Source organism: Saimiri boliviensis, chromosome 1 (genome assembly GCF_048565385.1).
Source record: "Saimiri boliviensis isolate mSaiBol1 chromosome 1, mSaiBol1.pri, whole genome shotgun sequence".
Taxonomy (NCBI): Eukaryota; Metazoa; Chordata; class Mammalia; order Primates; family Cebidae; genus Saimiri; species Saimiri boliviensis.
In genome coordinates, this window is record NC_133449.1 from 19,736,204 (window position 1) to 19,760,696 (window position 24,493).

Genomic DNA, 24,493 nt, shown 5'->3' on the forward strand with positions numbered 1-24,493 from the left:
TGAGGTAGAGAGGGGTATTTTATCTAGAGAAAAACACAAGACCAGGTTTATTTCATACAATGTTATTCACACATTTTTCATTTTCTAATTTATACATAATATACAAAGAAGTGAAGTTAAACATTATTTCATATGAACCAATTAAGAGCCAGGACTTAAGACAAACTGGTCCAGAAACAATCCATATCAAAAGGAGACACTCAAGTAAAGCCTAGGTAGTTTAGCCCAATTGTTTCTTTATTCTGAAATGTCATTTTCAGATTTTACCAAAATTTCATGCCAACTTACTAAAAGGTAAAAATTGGGGTGGGCACCCAAAATGGCAGACTGTAAAATTTCTACAAGAAGTTATTTTTGTAGAGCAGGCCTGAAAGTATTGGGAAGACTGGGTTGTCAGCACTGGGACACGTGGGAGTATCAGAACCCCAAGAAGAGGGTTTAGTTTCTCAATGTAGTATTCTCTAGTACTTGTCATTTTCTAAAATTGCAGAGATAATGCCTGTGCCAACAGACAGCAAGGATGAAGACTAGGAATTCAACTGTACAAAGACAGGAAAGTCATTACCAATCTCCAACATGACAGCTTTGATCCTGAAACCATGGGCTGATACTGAGAACAAAAGTCTAACATGGGCCGAAATACTCTGAGGTTGGCAAAGTAGGAAAAAGTGAGAAAGCGGCTTTGTGTGGGTTAAAAAAAAAAAAAAAAGTGCTGCTACAGTGACTGGTACATGTTGATGACCCTGTGTGACTATGAGAAGGAACAGTGACAAGTGTTTGGATTTAATGGTCTCACCAAGGAATGTTGGGTTAGAAAACTAAAATAACTAAACACCAAACATGAAAAGGTATGCCTGGCATCCCCAAACTTTATGCCATTATTTTAAGGTTCATAATATGAACAACTAAGTGATAAAACCTTTAGATTCCACATTGTGCTCAGAAGATAGCTTTTCTTCTGCAGATCTCTAGTAAAAAAAAAATCTCTTCTATATTCAGCTGACAGAGATAGCATGTTCATTTTAGTTTTCAGCACTAAACATAAGTGGGTCAACATAAATGTTTATACAAAATACTGACTTCAACAAAATACAAAGCACTTTCTTTATCTTTCAGAAACTGAATATACACAGCAAGTTTTTTTTCCAAAATATTTTCATAGGCAAAGGATTAAAAACGATTTTAATTATACACATATGGTCACAATTTTGCCTTAAAAAGATTGTTGGGAAATGTACATAAGGCCGCTTGTAAATGTACATCGTGTTACTGTTATGTCTTATGTCCAGAGAAAAAAATGTTATCATACAGATTTGCTCTTACTTGGGAGTAGGCTATTCAAAAATACAGTACTCTTCTGTACAAAGAAAAAAGTCACATCACATTTAATAAGATGAAAAAAGCATTGGCCTCTATGGTAACCAAATATCTCAGTCCAATACTTTCTGTTATGCACAATACCCTGACTTCAATTGAAAGTGATCCAAATTCTAGCATGTCCATATTAACAGTCAACAACTACGTTATAAAACAAAATGATCTCACAATAATAAAAAGAAAGCTGGTTCATACTTCTGAAACCATATAAAGATAAAAAATTTTTAAAAAATCACTCTCGATTTGGAGAAATAAATTTACATTATACAACACTATATTGCCAGGTCAAAGAGGGCAGGGACATAAATGTACACTAAAATGCAAATGTATCCCAAAGAGATAAAACAAATTCCATTTACAGCATGAAGGTTTACAAATGTACACCTGTACAACCAAGGAAAGCATCACTACTAAATTAAGCAAGGCTTTTATAATAAACATTGAAACAAGATTTCCTTTCAAAGTGTAAACTTACATCTATTACTACACACACAATGCATATATTTATAGAAAGCAAAAAGAGCTATCTGAATATGTAATCATGCTTAAATGCTGAGCTATCAAATTCACTTTTCAGTGGCCCCTTTTCACCTCTATCTGGTTTCTACTTTCTGCCTCTATGAAAAAGCAAAATAAAGCTCAACACTTCCTCAACATGTCTTTGTAATTCTATAAGCAAAACAAAACACAAATTTCCACTCTTTCTCATTGCAAACCAAACTGAAAAGTTAATATATGACTTAACTTTTCATTTAGTGCACTTAAATTGGAAGTGTCACCATGATTTTGTATTTCTTAACTCTTACAACAATTACATATGTAAGTATATACAATATTTTTGTACATTGCCAGAGACATTTTAGGGCAGTATTTGTATTAAAACCACATCTACTGTAAATAATGTTAAGTTCTTTTCATCTCAAACCATTTTATTCTTGTCTTACTTGCTCATTATTTGCATGATAGTTTGTGAATTACCAAAATACAACTTAACTCTTTTTAAAATATTAATAATATTTATGCAGTTGATTGTTAATCTTTTATAAAAGGTCTCACACAAAGGAAAAAAATAAGGACTATAATTCTATATACATCTCTATAAACCTGTTGTGCTATGGGGTTGTAGACCTACCAGACTGTGAGCCAGTTTATTAAAATAATACTGTACTTTTTCCTTTAAAAACTATTTTTGTGACTTTACAAGGTAAAAATTTACAAAATATGAGACAGCTTTTTATTTTTGATACAGTTACATCATATACAGGCATTCTGTGCTTTGCCAGCAATCCAATCTGATAGGTCTCCACTCAGGGCTGAACATAATTTATAATTCATCCCCCACCCCCCAAATATACACAGGAACCTTAAAAAATTTACAAATGGATGAATAAAGTCAATAAATAGTTTTGTTTAAAAAAAAAATTGAAGATTCATAGTTGAGTTGTGTTTTGATAATTCACACACACACACACAACCTTTTCACATGGTTCAATTCTCCTCTTTCTCTTGCTTCTGTAATTTACAGCATTCCGTTTGGTGGTCCTCCAATAGGTCCTAGATCCGGGCTATTCTTCAAATAATACTTTTCCAGCTTGGCCAGTATATGCTTCCCGTATGTGTATTTGCGCAAAGTAGTAATGTGAGGTCGAATCTGAAAAGGAAATAATCTGCTTAGCAAATCTAAGTCATTTTAGTTTTTGATTTCTTTAAAAAGCACCCCTAAATCTGGGTAATTTAGAGGAATAATTGCAATTAAAAAAATATAAATCCTAAGAAAGCTTCATTTTGCAAAAGCAGCTGTGATCCACTCAATCCTTCTAAACATCTGTTCTTGAAACTGTTCAATGAATAAAGACACTACATCTAACTGTCACATGCAAATAGACAGAGGCCCCAAATATAGCAAGAAAGTTTCCCAGTAATTCCACATCAAGGAATTTATTCTACTAAAAAAATTATGAAAAGACTTTTGTACAAAGCACTATGTATAACAATTAAACAATTAGTGACGATCCAAATATAACAAATATGCTATCAGTTAAATAACGTAGCTATTAAAAATAAGATTGCATTTTGTAATATTCATTAGTTTATAGAAAATGCTAAATTAAAAGATAGGTAGAAACTTAGACGCCAGTAATTTGGGAGAATGAGATTGGAAGATCACCTGAGCCTAGGAGTTTGAAACCAGACTGGTCAACATAGCAAGACCCTATCCCTACAAAATATAAATAAAACTAGTGAGCTTGCGTGCCTGTAGTCTCAGCTACAAGGGAGACTAAAGTGGTAGGATGGCTTCAACCAGGAGGTTGAGGCTACAGTTAGCTGAGATCCCACCATTGGACTCTAGCCTGTGCAACAGAGACCTTGTCTTGAAAGAAAAGAAGAAAAGAAAAAGGAAAACTTACATTAAGTTGAAGAATGCATTTTAAAAATCGGAAGGCCAAAACACTTTTATAGATGGAAGGAATCTTAATATATCAATTTTCTCTCTATATGAGGAGAGGACCAAAGGGCGTTATGTACTTTGCTCCATGTTTTGTAAATGAATACATTTAGAAAAAGATCAAGGGTATTCAAAATAAATGTTTCTTTCAGCGTTCTTTATAACAGTAAGTTTCCCTACTACAATTACAGGCAGTGCTCGACTTCCGACCACAGTCAGGACCGCGGGACGGTCGTAACATGATTTGGTCGTTAGTGGAGTAGGCTATATGTACAGTTGAAATGGTGCACGTGAAGAGGGTAGTGCTGCCAGAAGCTGGTCCGCACTGTCGTACGCCCAGCTGGGCAACGTTTGCGCTGCCAGACGCGGAACAGTCATGGCTAGTGATTGTGGTCGTAAAGTCGAATGGTCGTAAGTTGCACAGGTCGTAAGTCGTTCAATACCTGTAGTAATTTCTTAAAGAATTGTTAGATTCTAGGAGGAAGAAACAGAAAGAAAACAGTTTAAAGGGAAACAATTATGAATTAGTACTACCTCCAACAACATAAACACAAAATTCTACTTAGAAAAATGAATTACATTAAAAATCAATGTTCAATCCACGTATTACAGTAAATTAAACATAGTCTGCCATCTGTATATGTGGATTCAACCAACTATTGGTCAAAAGCACTTTTTTAAAATGACAAAGTTTGTATTAAACAGATTTTTTACTTATTATTACAGTATGACTATTTACATAGCACTTACATTGCATTAGGTATCATAAGTAATCTTGAGATGAGTATATGGGAGGATGTGATTAGGATATATGCAAATACTATATGCCATTTTATATAAGGTACCTGAGCATCTGTAAATTTTGGCACTGGAGTGGGTGGGTCCTGCAACCAATCCCCCACAAATACTCAGGGACAACTGTACAGTTAAATAAGATGAATGCCGGGCGTGGTGGCTCAAGCCTGTAATCCCAGCACTTTGGGAGGCCGAGGCGGGTGGATCACGAGGTCAAGAGATCGAGACCATCCTGGTCAACATGGTGAAACACCGTCTCTACTAAAAATACAAAAATTAGCTGGGTGTGGTGGCGCATGCCTGTAATCCCAGCTACTCAGGAGGCTGAGGCAGGAGAATTGCCTGAACCCAGGAGGCGGAGGTTGCGGTGAGCCGAGATCCTGCCATTGCACTCCAGCCTGGGTAACAAGAGCGAAACTCCGTCTCAAAAAAAATAAATAAATAAATAAATAAATAAATAAATAAATAAATAAATAAATAAATAAGATGAAGGCAAAAAGAACAATGTAAAACAGATAACAGATGAGAAATGAATATGATTCCCTAAGAATTTCTTTTCAATGATGTTTTTGAGACAGGGTTTTGCTCTGTTGCCTAGACTGGAGTGCACTGGCATGAACACAGCCCACTGCAGCCTCAACTTCCAGGATTCAGGCGATCCTCCCATCTCAGCCGCCTGAGTAGTTGGGACCACAGGCATGTGTCATTATGCCCAGCTAATTTTAAATTTTTTGTAGAGAAGGGGGTCTCACTACGTTGCCCAGACTGGCCTTGAACTCCTGAGCTCAAGCTGTCTCCCGCCACAGCCTCCCAAGTAGCTGGGATTAAAGGCATGCACCACGATGCTAGTCTAATTGTTTTTTTTTTTTTTTGGTAGAGGCAGGATCTTGCCACGTTGCTCAGGCTAGTCTCAAACTCCTGGGGCTCAAGTGATCTTGTCACCTCAGCCTCCCAATCTGTTGGAATTATGGGAAAAAGGCACCATGTCCAGCAGTGATAACCTTAAGAAGAAAAATGAAAATCATACCAGCATCTGCCAAAGGATATCCATCAATTTTAATTTTTTCCTCCAGTTATAACAATACAGGAGGAAATGAAAGCCCAAGGAAGTTAAATGTGTAGCCTAAACACGAAGATGAACAAAGTTATCTGAGTGTTATATGCTGTATTACCTTGTGCATGATTATCTTTCTCTGAGCAGGTTCAGCCATATCAATCATCTTTTGAACCACATAATTGGCATACTGGTCCTTCATCATGGTGTATAAGGCACTGTGAGGACCATCATTCTGGCAGCAAACCTCGTCAATCAGTAAAGCTCTCTCAGCACGGGAGGCATGAGTAACACACTTTTCTACTACATTGCTAAAAATTAAAGCAGATAAACAAAGCTTTTGTTATTTTTTTCTTTACAGCAAAATTCTCGACTTTTGAAAGAATTTTCTCCAATGCATGTTAAAGCAGAAGTCAGGATGGGATTCTCTTGTCTTATTATTACTTTATTTTATTCCTTTTTTTTTTAGACAGAGTCTCGTTCTGTCATGCAGGCTGGAATGCAGTGATGCTATCATGGCTCATTGCAGCCTTGACCTCCCTTGCTCAAGTGATTCTCCCACCTCAGCCTCCCTCAGAGCTGAGACTATAAGCATGTGCCACCATGCCTGGATAATTTTTTATTTTTTGTAGAGAAAGGATCTCCCCCTATGTTGCCCAGGCTGATCTCAAATTCCTTGGCTCAAGTGATCCTCCTGCCTCAACCTCCCAAAGAGCTAGGATAACACTTGTGAGACACTGCACCCGGCCAATTACTTTTATAACAGAAACTGGTATCATGGAACAACCTACATCATTTTGACATCCACAAGTTTAATTATGGGCCTTTTAAAATTGTACTTCAAAAAAAGGAAATCAGGTCATTAGAGGTGTGAGGCTTTCAAGAACACACACTAAATACATTTGCATGTCTGGTGTTGGGAAAAACTATTTTCCAAATACACATTTTATAAATAAACATATGTGGACAAAACAGATTTGTTAAGTATATTTTTTAAAAAATAAAAGCAATGTAGTCAGGCGCGGTGGTTCATGTCTGTAATCCCAGCACTTTGGGAGGCCGAGGTAGGCGAATAACCTGAGGTCAGGAGTTCAAGACCAGCCCGGCCAACATGGTGAAGCCCTGTCTACTGAAAATACAAAATTAGGGCCAGGCATGGTGGTCCATGCCTGTAATCCCAGCACCCTGGGAGGCCAAGATGGGTGGATCATGGGATCATGAGGTCAGGAGTTCGAGACCAGTTTGGCCAATACGGTGAAACCCCACCTCTACCAAAAAATACACAAAAATCAGCCAGGCATGGTGGTGAGTGCCTGTAGTCCCAGCTACTTGGGAGGCTGAAGCAGGAGAACTGCTGAAACATGGGAGGCAGATGTCGCAGTGAGTCATGATCACACCACTGGAACCCAGGAGGCAGGGGCTGCAGTGAGCCAGTGAGCTGAGATCACACCACTGCACTGCAGCCTGGGCAACAGAGTGAGGCATTGTCTCAAAAAAAAAAAAAAAAAAAAAACTACTAGCTGGGTGTGGTGGTGTGTGCCTGTAATCCCAGCTACACAGGAAGCTGAGGCAGGAGAATGGCCTGAACCTGGGAGATGGAGGTTGCAGTGAGCCAAGACTGTGCCAATGCACTCCAGCCTGGGCAAAATGTGAAACTCCATCTCAAATAATAAAAATAAAAGCAATGTTCTACAGATGTGTTTTAATGACACCAAAAAAAAAGACTACAGTTTAATGCTACATTCTACATGTATTTCTGTGATAACTAATAAAAGTCATTGAGATGAAATAACTGACTCCTGGAATTAGAAAGTATGGGAATACCTGGCAAATTTGTGTTGACTCAGGGCTAAAACCTTTCCTCTGATTTCGGAAACAATTTTGCTCTTGTCTTCAGGTCGACCGTGTTCCAGTACATGCTGAATAACATAATTTCCATACTGATCCTAAGGACAGATATTTAAAAATTACTTTCCCTAAGTCATTCCTTAAGAATGATGATTCTTTAAAGACATGTTAATAATTTTGTCTAAAAACCCAGTAGTATATAGTTAGGAGAATACAACAGGCTTTTGCCTCACTCTTTCTATAGTGTGCTTAAAAACAAATTATAATTTCTTTTAAAAATTAAAACAATTTCCAAAAATATATAAAAAATAAAAATATGTAAGTATTTCAAATTGTTAGGGGAATTTATACCTGTACCAACTGCTCTGTATGTTGGTGGAGTTCTTCTAAGATAGGTAACGTCTGTTCTGCAGTGCAATGCTCTAGGATGCGCTGAATTACTCTGCAGCCATAAGGATGAGTTGAAAGCACAAATACCTGAGGACAATTAGAAGAATTAAAATTTGTATTCTCTGACTTTTTTTTTTTTTTTTTTTTTTTTTTCTTGAGACGGAGTTTCGCTCTTGTTGCCCAGGCTGGAGTGCAATGGCGCGATCTCGGCTCACCGCAACCTCCGCCTCCTGGGTTCAGGCAATTCTCCTGCCTCAGCCTCCTGAGTAGCTGGGATTATAGGCACACGCCACCATGCCCAGCTAATTTTTAGTATTTTTAGTAGAGACGGGGTTTCACCATGTTGACCAGGTTGGTCTCGATCTCTCGACCTTGTGATCCACCCGCCTCGGCCTCCCAAAGTGCTGGGATTACAGGCTTGAGCCACCGCGCCCGGCCTCTGACATTTTTAAACAGTCTGTTGAAGCAGACTGGTTTTCTGAACAACAAACACCTTAAAGTAGTTTAAAACAGAAGGGTGATGAGCTCACATTTAATATGACTACCACCAGGTTAGCAAAGACTGGAGAGTGAGGAGAGAGTGCTCCATTTAGGAGCTGAAGATACTTTGATCAAAAGGACTCTAACCAGAACACTGAGGTTATGTAACAATAAGAATGAATGGGCAAAAAGAGAAAGGGTAGTTTAGCATTAACTATTAATTACTATGTATTAGTTACAAATCGCTATGTATTTTCTGTCTTATTATACAGTCTTATATCTTTCTCAAAACTTCCTTCTCTTCTCTGAGAAAACCTGAAAAACATTGTTGGGTATAAATAAAAAATAATTCTAACAGTGATTACCTTTAGTTCTTACAGTAATGTCATTAAACTCTTATTTCTGTTTTGCAGCTTCAGAAAAATGAAGCTATCTACTGCCTATATAAGAGGAAGAAATTAATGTACATTTATTGTTTTGTATCCTATTTTTTATTTTTGTATGCAAGTGCTGGGTATTATCTAGTGACTTATGAAAAACGTGTTGCTATTCAAAATTCTAAAATAATGCCTGCTAACAAATTATAAGCCAGAACTCAAACATACTTGTCCCTTGAAAGCATCAATGATGAACTGCAGTGACTGTGGCTGAACACATTCGATACATTTTTGTACAACATGGTTTCCATTTTGATCTTTCACACATTTCAGCACATGACCATCCAGCTCCTTTACCATTTCACTCTGCAAAAGACAGGATGTTATTTAAATAATTACCTCAAATTAGAAATTACTAGTACATTTTAACTCAGTACTAAAAATTAAAAATCTCAGTATATTTATCTCAGGATTAAAAATACTGAGATGAGAACAAAAATATAATCAAAAATACCATTTCCTGTTTGTCAAGAGTTTAAATTTTTTTCTCTTGTAGTATAATAAGCAGAAACTACTGAAAAGTGAAAATTACTAAAACATACCGCAGGACTACAGTATAAATGATGTATGTTGAAACAACCTAGTGATACTGAATTTGCTATATTTAAACTGTCTTCACCATGTAAATCATCCAATAATTAATTTAACAGGTGGTAACTAATATGACTAATTCAGAATTCTATACTTTTGCCTTACTTAGTACCACCTCTACCACCAAAGGAATTATTTTTAATGGCTGACTGAGTTTATCAAGTACACAGAAAACGGTAAGGAGTTGACGACTACTTATGGGCTTTGTGATCTTTACATATTATCTCAATAATTCCCTAAAAGAAGAATTAATGTCGGATATCTTTGTTCTTTTTTAAAATGGTCTTATAATAAAGAACTTATGGCCAGGTGCGGTGGCTCACACTGGTAATCCCAGCACTTTGGGAGCCTGAGGTTGGCGGATCACCTGAGCTCAGGAGTTTGAGACCAGCCAGGGCAATATGGTGACACCCAGTTACTACCAAAAATACAAAAAACTAGCCAGGTGTGGTGGCGCAAGCCTGTGGTCCCAGCTACTTGGGAGGCTGAAGTGGGGATCGCTTGAGCCTAGGAGGCGGAGGTTGCAGTGAGTTGAGACTGTGCCACTGCATTCCAACCTGGGTGACACAGTGTGACTCTGTCCCAAAACAAAACAACTATACAACTTTATATAGCTTTTAATATTGATAAAATAGGCTGGGTGCGGTGGCTCAAGCCTGTAATCACAGCACTTTGGGAGGCCGAGGCGGGTGGATCACGAGGTCAAGAAATCGAGACCATCTGGTCAACATGGTGAAACCCTGTCTCTACTAAAAATACAAAAAATTAGCTGGGCATGGTGGCTCGTGCCTGTAATCCCAGCTACTCAGGAGGCTGAGGCAGGAGAATTGCCTGAACCCAGGAGGCAGAGGTTGCGGTCAGCCGAGATCGCGCCATTGCACTCCAGCCTGGGTAACAAGAGCGAAACTCCGTCTCCAAAAAAAAAAAAAAAAAATGATAAAATAATCTGTGTGCATTATTAAAGCAATAAAAAAATAGTGCTGTGGAGAAATGGAGTACACATATTCAATCTAAAGGCATACATATTTAAAATATCTTTCACCCAAAGGACTTTCAACTACATTTTGAAGTAACCATGGTGAATCCTGTTAAGTCAGGCTATAATACAGATGTTTAATTTTATTTATTATTATTATTAATAGAGAAGAAGTTTCACCATGTTGGCCAGGCTGGTCTTGAACTCCTGACTTCAGGTGATCCACCTGCCTTGGCCTCCCAAAGTGCTGGGATTATAGGTATGAGCCACCACACCTGGCCAATACAGATGTTTAATTATGAACTAAAATCACTGGGTGCCGTGGCTCACGCCTGTAATCCCAACCCTTAGGGAGGCCGGGGTGGGCGGATCACCTGAGGCCAGGAGTTTGAGACCAGCCTGGCCTTCCTGGTGAAATCTCATCTCTACCCACCCCCCAAAAAATTAGCTAGTTGTGGTGGCTCACGCTCATGGTCCCAGCTACTCGGAAGGCTGAGGCATGAGAATCAACTGAATCCAGGAGGCAGATGCTGCAGTAAGCTGAGATCGTGCCACTGTATTCCAGTCTGGGAGACAGAGTGGGACTCTGTCTCAACAAATAACTAAAATGGACTAAATTACAAAACAAAACATGCTTAAGAATCCAAAGGCCAGGTGTGGTGGCTCATGCCTGTAATGCCAGCACTTTGGGAGGCCGACGTGGGCAGATCACAAGGTCAGGAGGTCAAGACCACCCTGGCCAACAGGTGAAACTCCATCTCTACTAAAAACACTTAAAAATTAGCTGGGCATGGTAGCGCATGTCTGTAATCCCAGCTACTTGTAAGGCTGACGTAGAATTGCTTGAACGTGGGAGGCAGAGGTTGTAGTAAGCTGAAATTGCCCCACATTCTAGCCTGGGCAACAGAGCAAGACTCTGTCAAAAACAAAACAAAACAAAACAAAAAAATTCCATTATCCATTAACAGTATCAACAAAGTCTTACTCCTAATGCTTTTATTTTTAAATATCAAAGACATTTTAAAAATATCTATACCAGTTAGAAACTTGTGGCAGAGAAGTTCTAACCTTTTAAAAATCAAATGTGTTTATATTTCTCCATTGTGACAGATCGAATTACTCTAAAACTCGCATTTACTCTGGAGGAATAATAGTATTTTCTCACAGATTTTTAACGCAGTGATGAATATATATACATACATAGCCATTCATACATATATTACTATTTACTGGAATTTACTTTCATTGCATGAGTCAAAAATAATCTCTTTCCAAACTTAAACTACCATTACCTTTTGAGAAAGAATTATTTCCTTCAGTCTTAGGCTTTCATTGTAATACATAAATCAGGTAGTCAGAAAACAGTATTTATTTGGGGCTAAAAAATTTCTTATTAAAAGTCTGTTTAATCTTATACAATAACCCGACTAATTAATTAGTGTTGCTTCAAAGTGTATTTTAAAAATCTGGTGAATTTATCTTCATCCCCTACTCTGAATAGTCTTGTCTATTTCAAATGATTTTAAGCATTATTTTGATCAATTAGGGAAAAAAAAGTCCCAGGAGTACATGATTAGAATTGCATTATTCCTTTATTAATAAAAAATATTTAGATTTTCAATCCAATCACACAGAATATTTCTCATTTCTGTATTTTTTCCTCAAAAAATTATAAATTTGTTAAGAGAATTCTTCAGTTACTTTTCTTCTGGGCTAGGTTTTTTAAAAAACATTTTCATATACATATAAACAAAACTGACATATAGTAAATGCTATTGGTTCTAAAAGTTTTCTTCTAATGGAAACATTAGACAGCATCAAAATAAACACTAGTAGCATTCATTCTCACATTGCAGAAAACCAAGTAAGCAAGTGGTAATAAAAACACCATTTAGCATTTTGCTTGACACATAAGTGTCAAAATATCTTCATTTAGAAATTATCTACTTTGTGACTTCTAATTAGTAGTGTGCTATTTAGGACACAGTAACAATATTTTAATCTAGTTGTGAAAATATTTAAGTCATTTCACTTCAAGATTATTATAAGATTAACCATGTAATAATTTAAAAATTGAATAAAATAATACAAAAATTTTGTCTTAACTTACAATTACCTGCTGGTCAGATGAAATAGATTCTAACGCTTTCTGAATAACTCGGCAGCCATACATCTGCAAGGCTAAGGGTAGAACGTGACCACGAATACGAGTAGCCAGGGCTAATTTTTGATCCAGACTCCCAAACTGACAGAAAAGAATATTGCTTTGTTAAACTTGAGTAAGTCAGTGTTTGCAGTCTATTCAATCTATTAGTAATTGTATAGGTCAGGGGCTTTAAAGTAGAAGCTAATTTAGACCAGGAGATGTTTGCAATAGTAATTTTATTACTTCTTTTGGTTAGGTCTTATTAAATTTCCTTGTTACTAATATGTTAACCACCTTTTAAAGTAACATTCTTTTAAAGTGAACATCTTCACAAAACACTTCATTTTAAACATGTAATTCTTTCCTAGCCATATGCTGACCACCAAAACTCTCACCCAGATAATCAGCAAACTACATTCTGATATGATTGAGATAAAAACCTGTGAAGTCCAGCTACAGCACAGATGTTTATAGATTTAAAAATTGGCTAAATTGTAAAGTAACACACATCTATAATTCCAAATAAAAGTCTATAGTGTTATTCATTAACTACTTCACCAAAGATTTACTACCAATGCTTTATATTGTCAAGTATGAATTGGGATTAATAGCAAATTTCAGTTAAAGTGGTTCATATGTTAACCTTTTTTTGTGACAAAGTATGTCATTTTAACCATTTTTAGGTAGGTAATTCAGCAGCATTAATTATATTCACACTATTGTGCAACCACCATCACTATTTGTTTCCAAATCTTTTCCACAGCCTCAAACACAAATGCTGTATCCATTAAATGGTAACTGTCTAAACCTTTCTTTCCCTAGGCCCAGTAAGCCCTAATCTACTTTATGCCACTATTAATTTGGTATTCTAGACATTTCATACTGGTAGATTACTATGTTTGTCCTTTTGTGTGTGACTTATGTCACTTAAGTTAGTATTTTCAAGGTCCATGCATGTTGTACTATGTATCAGAACTTCATGACTTTTTATGGCTGAGTAATATTCCATAATGTACATATATACCACCTGCATTTATCTATTCATCTGTTGATGGACACTTGGGCTGTTTCCACCTTTTGGCTATTGTGAATAATGATGCAATGAACACTCGTGTTTAAGTTCCTGTTTTCAATTCATTTGAATATATCCCTAGGAGCACAATTCTGGGTTGTATGGTAATTCAATATTTAATTTTGAGAAACTGCCACACTGTTTTCCACAGCAGCTACACCATTTTATATTTCCACTAGCAATTTATGAGGGCTCTAATTTCTCCATATCCTCATTTACATTTGTTATTTTCCCACTTTATGTTTTTTGATTACAGCCGTCTTAGTCAGTATAAAGTGCTATCTCACTGTGAGACTGATCTACATTTCCCTGATTGGTAAGGACATTGAGCATCTTTGCATCGCCTATTTGGCCTTAGAGAAATGTCTATGCAAGTACTTTGTCCATTTGTCATTTGGGTTGTCTTTTTGTTGTTGACTTTTAGGTGTTCATTATATATTCTGGATAAAATCTTTACCAGATATATGATTTGCAAATATTTTATCCCTGGATTATCTTTTTTTATATGAAAACTACTTTACCCAACTTTCAGAGCTTTTCTCAGCATCAAGTATGCAGCTAAATGGGTGGATATACAAATATACATGCATCTTTACCTCAAAAAACTTCTGTATAACATAGTTGCCAAAAACATCAGTCATTAATTGATAGGCTGCCTGCAGAATTTCATTAAATACCATCTGTCGCTCAGCTGGAGTAGCTCTCTCTAGTTTTTGCTGTATGAATCTACAAGAGAAAAATATTATAATATGACAATATGTCTTTTAATACTTTTACTTGAGTATTACACTCAACCCTTCCACATATATGTGCTCAAAGTTATTTACAAAAATATTAACATATTTTATATGGTAGACAGCTAACTTATAGCAAAAAGTACAAAAGTTACATAGCACTTCTTTATAACACCTTATCTACTAGACAGAGTGACAAAAAAACTGGATAAAAAGATGTTTAATCTTTCTTAGGTTGGTTTGATTACATTATAATCAATTTAAAAATTATATAAATCTTGCTGGCTATTCATTTTTCATAATATACAATGTATTACTAAATAACTAACTTATAGAACATAATAAAGGAAACCCTTAGACATAAAATTCATGCAACATGAATGAATTCCTAACCAAGATAGCCATTCTGGCTGATAAAGGCTCATTTGTTACTCCAATGGAACTGCCAACTACAAGGCATTGTTAAGCAGTGCCTTGCTTAACAACATTTTAACTGACAATGAGGCACATAAACAATGGTGGTCCCATAAGATTACAATGGAGATAAATTGTTATTGGGTAGAAACTGTCATAACATCACAGTGCAATGTATTTATCAGGTATTCATGATGTGACATAAGCCTACTACACTGTCAGTTTATAAAAGTATAGTACGGCTGGGTGCAGTGGCTAACCTGAGGTCAGGAGTTTGAGACCAGCCTGGCCAACATGGTGAAACCCTGTCTCTACTAAAAATATAAAAATTAGTCGGGCATGGTGGCAGATGCCTGTAAGCCCAGCTACTCAGGAGGTGGAGGAAGGAGAGTTACTTGAACCCACAAGGTGGATGCTGCAGTGAACCGAGATTTTGTCACTCTGCACTCCAGCCTGGGCGACCAAGAGAGACTCCATCTCAGAAAAAAATAGTATAGTACATATAATGCGTACAGTGCATATTTGATAATAAACAACTAATTTACTGGTTTGTGTATTTAGTGTACTTTTTATTGTTATTTTACAGTGCACTCCCCTCTACTTATTTTATTTTATTTTATTTTATTTTATTTTTGAGATGGAGTTTCGCTCTTGTTACCCAGGCTGGAGTGCAATGGCGCGATCTCGGCTCACCGCAACCTCCGCCTCCTGGGTTCAGGCAATTCTCCTGCCTCAGCCTCCTGAGTAGCTGGGATTACAGGCACGTGCCACCATGCCCAGCTAATTTTTTGTATTTTTAGTAGAGACGGAGTTTCACCATGTTGACCAGGATGGTTTCGATCTCTTGACCTCGTGATCCACCCACCTCAGCCTCCCAAAGTGCTGGGATTACAGGCTTGAGCCACTGCGCCCGGCTCCCTCTATTTAAAAAAAAAAAAAAAAAAAAAAGTAAAACATCCTCAGGCACATCCTTCAGAAGGTATTCCAGAAAAAGGAACTGTTATCATAGGAGATGACGGCTTCATGGGTGTTGCTGCTAAAGATCTCCTAGTGGAATAAGACATGGAGTTAGATGAGAGTGATATTGATGATATTTACTCTTTATAGGCTAATGTGTGCATTTGTCTCTTAGTTCTTAAAAAGTTTTAAGAATCTGTAAACAGCCGGGGGCAGTGGATCACCTGAGGTCAGGAGTTCAAGACCGGCCTAGCCAGCATGGTGAAACCATCTTTAAAAATAATAAAAATAAATAAATTAATTTTTAAAAATCTGTAAACAAAAAAATCTTACAGAATAAGGATATAAAGGAAATATTTTTGTACAGCTGTATGTACAATGTGTTTCTGTTCTAAGCTAAGTGTTATTACAAGAGTAAGTTAAAAAAAATTAAAAAGTTCAGAAGTTACAGTAAACTCAGCCTGGGCAACATAGTGAGATCCTGTCTCTACAAAAAAATTTTAAATAATTAGCCAGGTGTGACGGTGAGTGCCTGTAGTCCCAGCAAGTTGGGAGGCTTAGCTGGGAGGACTGCTTGAGCCCAGGAGATTGAGGTTGTGGTAAGCAATGATCATGCCACTGTATTCCAGACTAGGTAACAGAGTTAGACCCCGTTTCAAAGAGAGGAAAAGTTACATTAAGGTTAATTTATTACTGAAGAAAAAAAGTTTCAAAATAATTCTGTGTGGCTCAAGTGTGTAGTGTTTATAGTCTAGGGTAGTGTACAGTAATGTTCTATGCCTTTACATATACTCACAACTCACTTACTGACTTACCTGGAGCAACTTCCAGTCCTGCAAACTCCATTCATGGTAAGTGCCCTACACAGGCATGTGATTTTTAAACCTTTTATACTACAGTTTTGTTGTATCTTTTCTATTGTTTATCATGCTTAGGTATACAAATATTATTGTGTTACAAATGCCTACATCAGGCGTCCCCAAACTGCGGCCCACTGGCCGCATGCAGCCCCCTGAGGCCATTTATCAGGCCTCCCCGCTGCACTTCAGGAAGGGGCACCTCTTTCACTGGCAGTCAGTGAGAGGAGCACATTATGTGGCGGCCCTCCAACGGTCTGAGGGACAGTGATCTGGCCCCCTGTGTAAAAAGTTTGGGGACGCCTGGCCTACATTATTCAGTCCAGTAATATGCTGTACAGATTTATAGCCTAGGCGTAGATGTGTAGCAGGCTATGCCCTCTAGGTTTGTATAGGTACACTCTATGATGTTCACAAAACAACACGTTTTCTAGAATGTATCCCCATCATTCAGTGATGCATGACTGTATAGGGAGAGCATCACATTTGTATGCCATCTAACCTAAAATGACTTTTAAAAACTTCAGGTTTATCTTAAAGCTATAAAAACAGAAAATAAATTTACTAAATGTGTTACAATTCTACTCTCCTTTGTAAGCTATCTTGAGAATGTTAATTCAGATGTATCTCTTATGCATTACATCTGTTTTAATGTAAAAAGGCACCAAATTTTCCTATAACAAATGTGAAATATTTCGATCTAAGCCAAGTCACACTGAATACCAACCTATAAAGCAACACAAAGGCATTTAACATGTTTGCTATGTTTCTTAAACATACCACAAAGGACACTTAAGCCCACAGATGTAATCAGAGCTGATGTAATAAAAATAACCCAATGAAGGGGGCCCTGCTATATTCTCATCACAACAATATTCTCACTGTAAGAAACTGGAAAACTATAAAAAATAAAAACCTGTGTTTCTATAATTTATCTTAACATGAAAGAAAAAAACATATAATCCATACTGAATTTTAGCTCTTAAAAGCTTCCAACTTTAATGCAGACTAGGACAAATTTAAGCTTTTTTAAGGTAGCAATTTCCAAAGCAAAAATGAAGTGGGAAATATAATCACCTACCTAGAACCATGCTGGTCTTGAGAAAATTCAACTATATGTCCAATCAAGTCTCTAAGTTGAAGGTTTGGGAAGCGGTTGTTTCTGAAATCTTCCAATAGCCTACTGCGGCCAGAAGGCATAATATCAGACCTATTATACCGAAGCCGAGAAGGAGGAAAGAGCTGGCTGCTGGAGCTAAATAGACTGGAAGTGCTTGATGCACTTCGATATTTTGCTTCTGCTCCAGGTGCTGCAGAGATATATCGACCACTACCATTTGTCAGTCCTCCTACAACAAAGCAGCTATGGTCAGCAAGTATTTCTAACAAAGTTATTCTTCAAATAAAAGTTATTTCACTGATGAATTCGGTCAATAAAGAAATATCCTCCCCCACCCCAACTAGTTCCTATTTGTTATGACAGAAAATTTAAATTGGAGGGGAAAATCTCACCCATATACTTCATGTATGTGGCTATAAAGACTAGAAAACATGAGAAAAATAAATGTGTATTTGTTCTTTAGCAGTTTAAAACTTAATATAATCTAGTGTCATATGCACTCTTATCAATGCCAGAACACCTAAACCACCAACAAAATTTTAAGTTACATTAACAAGCAAGTTTAAATTGCTAGCAAACTTACATTTTAAGCCACTGAAAGCGACTGAAGTTCATTCGCATTATTAACAGAATAACACTGAGTGTTAAATCTGTACTTTTTGCATTCAGTCATATAAACTTCTACATAAAGATAAACCAATTCTTAGTTAAACTACTGATGGTATGAATTTTTAAAAGACACAATATTAGGTCATAAATCCAAATTATACACTATTTTAAGATTTTAAAATTTTATTAAAAATATAAGGCTGGGCATGGTGGCTCATGCCTATAATCCCAGCACTTTGGGAGGCCAAGGAGGGCAGATCATAAGGTCAGGAGTCCGAGACCAGCCTGGCCAACATGATGAAACCCTGTCTCTACTAAAAATACAAAAATTAGCTGGGTATGGTGGCACGCGCCTGTAATCCCAGCTACTCAGGAGGCTGAGGCAGGAGAACTGCTTGAACCTGGGAGGCGGAGGTAGCAGTGAGCCCAGATCGCACCACTGCACTCCAGCCTGGGTGACAGAGGAACACTCTGTCTCAGAGAAAAGAAAAATAAAAATATCTGACATAAATCCACTATTTCACAAACAATAGTATTAATAAATAGCAGTTAATTTTCCTAGAGCCTTATCATTAACAAAAGATGAATAAAAAGCATCTTTATCTTATGTTCCATTACAAGAAAAAATCAAAGAGCAGTCAATAGAAATAAAAATAAATACATGCAGGATTTATTTTTATATTACAATTAACTGTTTAAAAGTACTTGACAGTGTCCTTTTAAAAAAGAAAAATGTATAGATAGTTGTAAAATACAAATTTAGTACTTCAGAAAAACAAAGTCCACTACCAGCATCATGCTATTATATGCAAACTCTATGCAGAGGAGTACTACATATACAATCCAGGCCACAGGGTAGAGATGATTCCCCAAGGACACACTGTCAGTGCAAAGCTATAAGGAGGTATTAAAGGCCAAAAAGAACTACAAGGACAGGGAGCAGTAAAAATAATTAAATCCTGGAAGGTAAATCCCTCTTTTACTTTCTGTCCCTACTATCCTAGCTTTACTTTTCTTCACTGAACTTCCCATTACACAGCATATTATGCATTTATTTATTTGATCCCCAGCCCCTTCTCCAATGCAAGAGCCATAAAATTACATTAACCTACATGCTAGCTACATGGAGCCTAGAACAATGTCTGGCAGACAGTAAGTGGTTGTACAACAAATATTTCCTGAATAGCATCTAGAGGGTACATTTTTTTGTAGCATCAACTGCCTGAGGTTCAGTTCTCGAATATCTCATTAAAAGTATGTAATTTAACAAGCTATCTTAGACACCAAAATCACTAAGATCAAATTTTTGTTTGGTCCAGTTATACATAACTATCTCAGCACCCATGTATGATATTCAAAATGTTCAAGAGTTCAGTGTTTTAATACTGTCTCCCTACTGCGAACCTTTCCACTTACATTCTTTGTTTATACAGTTCCAACTGTTCATAACAGTAACTGATCATTAGCCCATCTGCTTCTTTATAATTGGGTCCTTATCACATCCTGCACAGCCACTGGGTTTTCTCTAGCATCTCTGCTCTTTTTTTTTCTTTTACTGTGCTTCAGAAGTTGTATTCTTGTCCTTTTTGAAGGGCAACGGTGCTTTGCTTATCATTTCAATCTGGTTAATTTTTTTTCTTCATTAGCTGACTTTAAGATTCACCAATCCGTTTTTATACACATCAACTGTATTTTTTCTTTCAAAGTCTATTTTGATGACATCACTTTATGGTAAAGACCTATAGCATCCTGATAAGAGTATATGCTCCAAAATCTTTAACCTAGGTTTCAGGTCATTACTCCACACCTATTTTTGCACAAATTTCTCAGTAGTACCATAACTGTTCATACCCTCCACTGCACTTACTCATTACTACTTCTCATCATTACCTCAAACTTCTCTTTAACACATTAAAGGTTTTCAACACCAAATTCTAAATACGTACTCACCCCAGGAAATGAAGAAGCCAGTTTTATTTGGTACTTTCCAAATATCCTGCCAATAAGCAACAGGAATTTCTCCGGTATCTAGGTATTACTTGATTTATCAGTTCCTAACAGCAGAACTGCTGCGCACATGGCATACAATATCTGTCTAATAATACTACACTGCCTTTGATTTTTAAAAATCTTAAACATTCAGTTCTAGAAGACTACGTGGTCTTCTCATACATGGAGTTCGCTAATCTGGCCAAGCGCGGTGGTTCACGCCTATAATCCCAGCACTTTTGGGAGGCTGATGTGGGTGTATTGCTTGAGGTCAGGGGTTTGATACCAGCTTGGCCAACATGGCAAAACCCCATCTCTACAAAAAAATACAAAAATTAGCCAGTGTGGTGTTGTGTGCCTGTAATCCTGGCTACTTGGGAAGGCTGAGGTGGGAGGACTGGTTGAACCTGGGAGGCAGAGGTTGCAGTGAGATGAGACTGCACCACTACACTCCAGCCTGGACAACAGGCTGTTTCAAGAAGGGGGAAAAAAAAAAAGAGAGGGAAAAAGAAAAACAATATTATTCTCCAAACTCTAATTCACTGAAAGGATGGAGTATCACAAATTAATTACACTCAGGGCAGAATACTTTTTGTTCTCTTACAAATTAATTAAATAAATGTATAAAACACATTTATAACATACACTAGACATTTTAAATTTGGTTGTCTAAATATTGGAAGCAGGTCATCTAAAATGTCTGGAGACTGAGGGACATTCTATAAAACAGGCCTACATCCTTCAAAAATGTCAAGGTGACAAAAAAAAAAAACAGTTCAAGATTAAAGAAGTGATGAGAGTAATCTATGATCTTCAATTTGACAATGGGCCCACAAATCAATTTTCTTTTCTCTTTCTTATAATGGTAATCAGTGAGATAAGCAGCAAAGTTTGAATAAAGCTGGCTTCTTTGATTAGTGGTTTATCAATGTTAATTTCCTGACTTTAATAATTGTGATTGTGCTGGGCGTGGTGGCTCACGCCTGTAATCCCAGCACTTTGGGAGGCTGAGGCAGGTGGATCACGAGGTCAAGAGATCAAGACCATCCTGGTCAACATGGTGAAACCCCGCCTCTACTAAAAATACAAAAAATTAGTTGGGCATGGTGGCGCGTGCCTGTAATCCCAGTTACTCAGGAGGCTGAGGCAGGAGAATTGCCTGAACCCAGGAGGCAGAGGTTGCGGTGAGCCAAGATCACGCCATTGCAATCCAGCCTGGGTAACAAGAGCAAAACGCCATCTCAAATAAATAAATAAATGAATAAATAGAATAATTGTGATTATATGAAAACATATCCTTATTGTCAAGGAACATACAATGATGTATTTTTAAGTAAGAGACATCATGCCTGCAACTTCCTTTTTCCTTTTTTTGTTGAGACAGGGTCTCACTCTATCACCCAGGAAGGAGTGCAGCAATCTTGGCTCACTACAACCTTCCCTTTCAGGGTTCAAGCAATTCTCCTGCCTCAGCCTCCCAAGTAGCTGGGATTACAGGCACGCACTACCATACCCAGCTGATTTTTGTATTTTATTTTAGTAGAGACAGGGTTTTACCATGTTGGCCAGGCTGGTCTCAAACTCCTGACCTCAAGTGATGCACCTGCCTTGGCCTCCCAAAGTGCTGAGATTACAGAGGTGAGCCACCACACCGGCCCATTTGCAACTTCCTTTCAAAAGTAAACCCACATTGTGTTGTGAGTGAGGGAAAGAGAGAGAAAGAGAATCATAAAGCCAGTGTGATGAAAGTATTAATATCTAGAAAAATGTGGGTGAAGGGTATAGTTTTGCAATTTTCTCATTAGTTTCAAATTATCCAGAATTAGTTCAAAACAAACACACAAACAAATCATCCATATTCATACTTCTGCTGCTCGTAGTCTAAAAGCAGCTATGTTCTATACCGAAGGTATATAAGGTCTTTTCATGTCATCATTCAGTCCTCACTACCATTCATGACTGCTTAATCACTATCTGCCTAAGAGTGCATATAGGATATGGAGATCAGTACTGTAATTTCACAGATGAGATCACTATGATCCAAAGGTATGGGACATGCAGCTAGTCGGCCAGGACCCTTAGGCCAGAGCTTATCTCATACAACAGTGTGCCAATCTTCTGTGCTAATTACATCTTTCATGTTCATTCATGAGAACTTTAAAGGCAAACACTATTTTATCAGTAGACATAACATGATTTTACAGGTTTTCATAATTTCTCTGAGAAGTCTGTTTTAGAATCCTTCCCTATTAAGTATCAGAAGTCAAAAAGATTATTAAAAAATACAATTGTCTTTCAGTACACATGAAGGATTGGTTCCATGACCCACACCAAGATACCAAAAATCGGTGGGAGCTGAACTCCAGCGGTGTGGCCCCATGTAACCTACAGATATGAAAGGCAGGACCTCCATATCGACAAGTTCTGCATCCTAAGCCTCCTATCCAAGGATGCAGAATCTGTGGAGATAAGGCAAAGCCCTTTGTGGGGAGTGTGGTGGGGGGAAAGAGGCAATGTAAGTGGAACAACCACAAAATAAATAAATCTGACTAGCCTTCACTTTTCATTACTTTCTACCTTTTGGGATTGGAATGATAACTACTCAATCTATCAGACCTGTATATTCTTTTTTTTTTTTGAGACGGAGTTTCGCTCTTGTTACCCAGGCTGGAGTGCAATGGCGCGATCTCGGCTCACCACAACCTCCGCCTCCTGGGTTCAGGCAATTCTCCTGCCTCAGCCTCCTGAGTAGCTGGGATTACAGGCACGTGCCACCATGCCCAGCTAATTTTTTGTATTTTTAGTAGAGATGGGGTTTCACCATGTTGACCAGGTTGGTCTTGATCTCTTGACCTCGTGATCCACCCGCCTCAGCCTCCCAAAGTGCTGGGATTACAGGCTTGAGCCACCGCACCCGGCCAGACCTGTATATTCTTTTAAGAATACAGAATCCTGATCCTTACTTAAAACATACTGAATTATTCCTTCTGGACAAATTAAAAAAAAAAAAAAATCTACCTGAAGGATATTCTGATAGAAGAGTATGGGGACTAATTAGAATCAAAATAAGGCAATGCCTCATTTTACAACAAATTTTCAACTACTAACTGCAAATAAAAATGAAAATAAACACGCCCCGCACAGTGGCTCAGGCCTGTCAATCCCAGCACTTTGGGAGGCTGAGGCGGGCAGATCACTTGAGGTTAGGAGTTCAAGACCAGCCTGACAAATATGGTGAAACCCCGTCTTCACTAAAAATATTTAAAAATAAATTAGCTGGGTCTGGTGGCGCACTCCTGCAGTCTCAGCTACTCGGGAGGCTGAGACAGAACTAACTGCTTGAACCCAGGAGGCAGAGGTTACAGTGAGCAGAGAGTGTGCCACTGTACTCCAGCCTGGGCGAAAGAGCAAGACCCTGTCTCAAAAAAAAAAAAAAAGAAAAAGAAAAAGAAAGAAAATAAGTAGGTTTTGGGTCCTGAAAAGTATACAACTACACAAAGGCTACTAGGTCAGCATCTGTTTCAGAAGCCAAGGCTCTGGAAATCACAATACATGGAAAGATGATAGCTGCAGTAGGCAAATAATCCAAGATACAGAAGGAATAGCTGGGAACGTCTAAAACGAGTACAGAGTTTTACATCATTTAACTACTTCTCCATAAAGAGGTCAACTTAGTACTTTTAGTTCAGTATTTTCTGATTACTTTTCCAAAGTATCTGCATGTTGCTTGGCTTTAGTGGGAAAACCTAAAGTTGAGAAGTGGGGGAAGACAGAGCAGTGCTTCTCAATTAGCACACAAATCACCTTGGGATCTTGATTATATGTTTCTAAATTCTCACAGTCGATACTACATGTTAGTCCTTGAGGGTCGATGGCATAATAGTAATTTGTTATTTTGCTGAAAAAGAAGGCGGCAACTATCTGTGAGCCTAGCTCACCTTATTATCTGCACATTAATATGGTCCTGCATACAGCAACTTTTTAAAAGGTAGCTACCATTTGTTGAAGACTTTGTGTTGAATACTGTGATATGAAAATTTTGCATAAAATGCTATACTGTGTTGTGGCCTCTAAAATCAGTTTTTATAAATGCTGTAAGCCATCCAATTGAGGAAAAAGTTTGTTCTATTAGGTGGCTCAAAGTTCTTTTAGCCTCTACCCCATTACTCAACTGGCTAAGACTTTAGATTCAGAGCTGGGA

The 24,493-nt window shown here is 37.6% G+C and overlaps 1 protein-coding gene across 22 annotated transcripts in view; it reads right to left on the minus strand.

The window, feature by feature from the left end:
* PUM2 (pumilio RNA binding family member 2) overlaps window positions 1-24,493 on the minus strand; it is a 115,516-nt gene continuing 91,023 nt past the window's right edge. For 8 of the 22 annotated variants that reach the window (XM_074394503.1, XM_074394457.1, XM_074394500.1 and 5 more), the window contains 8 exons: window positions 17,656-17,923; window positions 14,209-14,338; window positions 12,511-12,639; window positions 8,996-9,133; window positions 7,872-7,997; window positions 7,497-7,618; window positions 5,791-5,983; window positions 1-3,028 (listed from right to left, as the gene is read on the minus strand). In XM_074394503.1, the coding sequence (XP_074250604.1) occupies window positions 2,897-3,028; window positions 5,791-5,983; window positions 7,497-7,618; window positions 7,872-7,997; window positions 8,996-9,133; window positions 12,511-12,639; window positions 14,209-14,338; window positions 17,656-17,923 (1,238 nt within the window). In that variant the 3' untranslated portion in view covers window positions 1-2,896. Of the gene's footprint in view, window positions 3,029-5,790; window positions 5,984-7,496; window positions 7,619-7,871; window positions 7,998-8,995; window positions 9,134-12,504; window positions 12,640-14,208; window positions 14,339-17,655; window positions 17,924-24,493 lie in introns of all 22 variants that reach the window. The other 14 variants (XM_074394461.1, XM_039477356.2, XM_039477350.2 and 11 more) reach the window with 3 other exon arrangements.